The sequence below is a fragment of the Nicotiana attenuata genome, unplaced genomic scaffold (genome assembly GCF_001879085.1).
Source record: "Nicotiana attenuata strain UT unplaced genomic scaffold, NIATTr2, whole genome shotgun sequence".
Taxonomy (NCBI): domain Eukaryota; kingdom Viridiplantae; phylum Streptophyta; class Magnoliopsida; order Solanales; family Solanaceae; genus Nicotiana; species Nicotiana attenuata.
In genome coordinates, this window is record NW_017670968.1 from 98411 (window position 1) to 101036 (window position 2626).

General features: G+C 34.7%; 1 protein-coding gene across 3 annotated transcripts in view; it reads left to right on the forward strand.

Annotated features, from left to right (window-relative positions):
* The window catches only part of LOC109244911, a 10829-nt gene extending 8211 nt beyond the window's left edge, over positions 1-2618 (forward strand). Inside the window, exons 4-6 of one of the 3 annotated variants that reach the window (XM_019412072.1) lie at positions 21-153; positions 274-483; positions 1377-2618. In XM_019412072.1, the coding sequence (XP_019267617.1) occupies positions 21-153; positions 274-483; positions 1377-1388 (355 nt within the window). In that variant the 3' untranslated portion in view covers positions 1389-2618. Of the gene's footprint in view, positions 1-10; positions 154-273 lie in introns of all 3 variants that reach the window. The other 2 variants (XM_019412069.1, XM_019412070.1) reach the window with 2 other exon arrangements.
* Positions 2619-2626: the final 8 nt, after the last annotated feature.

Sequence of the window (2626 nt, forward strand, 5' to 3'; positions counted from 1 at the left end):
ATATCTGTTGGTAAAGGAAGGCCAGTTAAGGCAATTCCATCAGCAAAGCTATCAAATGAGTTAGGAATTATTGCTCGCAACTTTCTTTCGCTTCCAAACAAGTGGAAGGAACTCACAAGAGATGATAAGGATGCAGCATTAATTAGATGCCATGTAAGGATTCTATATTTTGGTAAATTTTATTACATTATAAATATGTTAGTTTTTAATCTTTTACCAGCAAAGGAATTTTTGATTGTTTTGTGAGTGTCTTCAAAACTTCTCATTTTGTAGGAGAAGTTTGAAATTAACTTGGACGAGCATTACACCAAAGATAGCTGTGAGGATATTCTGAAAAATAGAAGCCGACAATGGCGCTACAAATTAAAAAAGCTATTTGAAAGTGCAAGCTCCGAGGAAGAGGCTCGTAAAATTAAAGTGCCGGAGTTGACCCCGGAAAATTGGAACAGGCTCTGTGACATGTGGGCGAATCCAGAGCATAAGGTAATTTTTATTCATATTTGTCTCGTTATATGTTTTTTCTGGCAACCAACATTCATGATTTCTCAAAGAAAAAGGTAATTTAAGTAATTAAGTATGCGAACAATCAAAATATACAGAAGATATTTTCAGAACATATTTTTCTCTACTTTGTAGCTGCAACATTCATTCATGGATGATATGGCTTACATTAATATGAGTAGACCCTTACAGAAGATACAAATAAGAGTAGAAAATAAAATGGGAGTAAAAAAGAGAAAAAAGGATCCTTTAAATGCCTCTGAAAAATGCAACCTTTGAGAAGAGCTTGATGTGGTTCTTTAGTTTATGTCCACTCTTTTATGCTAACATCTGAGAACTTATAGTGCGAAATTCAGTGTTAGAAAAAGTTGTCGCTTCCTCGCTTTACCCCTTCCTCGCTTCTGCCATGTGAAGCGACTCAGGTAGGAAAAAGTGACCGCTTCCCACTAAAAAGCGAGAAGCGACCAAGCGACGCGTAGCGGAAGCGAGCGCTTCTTTGTTTTAAACAGCTGCCAGCCTATTTAATTAAAAAAGAAGGGTTTTCAGTGTTCTTTTATTAAACACAACCAGCAGAGCATCTGAGAGTCTCTGCGACTAGGGTTCTTCAACAGAGATTCCAGCAACAGGTATGTGATGATTTTCTCTTCTTCTTCTGATTTCTTCTCTTCTTCTCCTGACTTCTTCTTCTTCTTTTTCTTCTGACTTCTTCTTCTTCTTCTCTTTCACTGTTTCAACGTCCAAATAGTAACGAAATGCTGGCGATTTTTTTTTTACCTCCAGTTCTTTCCCGGAATCCAGCAACAGAATTTTTTTTACCTTCAGTTCTTCTTTCACAGTTTCTTAGTTTTTATTGCCTTTTCTTATGTGCTATGTAGTTGTTCTTTTAATGGCACCAAAAGAAGATAGGTACATGTGTTGTCTATGCAGTATTATTTTAATATATATTTTTTTAAATTCTGCTTCACTTCAAAAAAGCGAGCGCTTCGCTTCTCGCTTTAAGCGAAATGGGGGTTGTCGCTTTTCCTCGCTTCATGCTATTTTTAACACTGGTGCGAAATGATAATAAGCTGTAGTATCATATTTGTTTCATTATAATTTTATTTACTTATATTTATATATTCTTTGTAGAGGTGATGCGAGATAAACAAGGTCAATCGAACAAAGCTGAAATGTAATCATTTCATGGGGTCAAGAGCTTTTGTAGCTGCTCGTGCTGAAATAGTAAGTTATACTATTTTTACTTTTTTGTAACTTCTCCAATCTCTATGCTTGGTAGGCGAAGACTGAAATCTCAAGGGACATTTTTAATATTCAAAATGGTGAAAAAAAGAAAAGATCTTGCACATACTTTTAAGTATTGCTATTTTTCATTCATAATTCACATCAAGTTATTTTCTTGCTGTTGTTGTGCAAGTTTTCTTTTTGCAATTGCTGAGTATTCTAGAGCTTGTTTGGCCTATTTATTGCTGTTGAGGCTCTGTTTGTGACTCGTTGTTGGATTTCTAGTTTTCTTATATGGCATTTCGTGAACCGGTTAGCTTCTTTTGCTTTGCTGATATCTGGCTTCGTCTTGTGAGGATCATCTGCCGTGTTGGCTCTGAACTCCATATTTGCACTGGGATCAATCACTTCTTTAACCACTTGTTTCCATGTTAATGCAGTTTATGAGTGTTTTGATAACATAACTTGGCACTTAAAACTAGACATATAACTTAGTTAAGTATTAGACTTTTCATGCTCTTAAGTAGTAAATTACTAGAACTTGGCTGTTAAGATCTTATTATGTTTTGGTGTAAACTGTAACTTGTAAATGATACTGAAATCTTGTTAGATCTCATTTCCTAATTTACAGCCCCAACGTTAGTGCTGATACTCAATAAAACTTACCTTTTCTAAGAAAAAAGAAGTAGAAAACTTGATTCTCATCAGACATTCCATCAACTATACTTTTATATTTGAAGATTAATGTATCCACTGATTTAGTTAATATCTGATCTCTTCTCATACAGAAGGCATATCTTCTATGTAAAGCAGTTATTTTTATTTTATTTATGTTTGAGTTGTTCGAACTCAGAAAGCATTCTGTGTCAGTTTTTCCACTTCCTTTCTATTTGCTTTTTTTTTT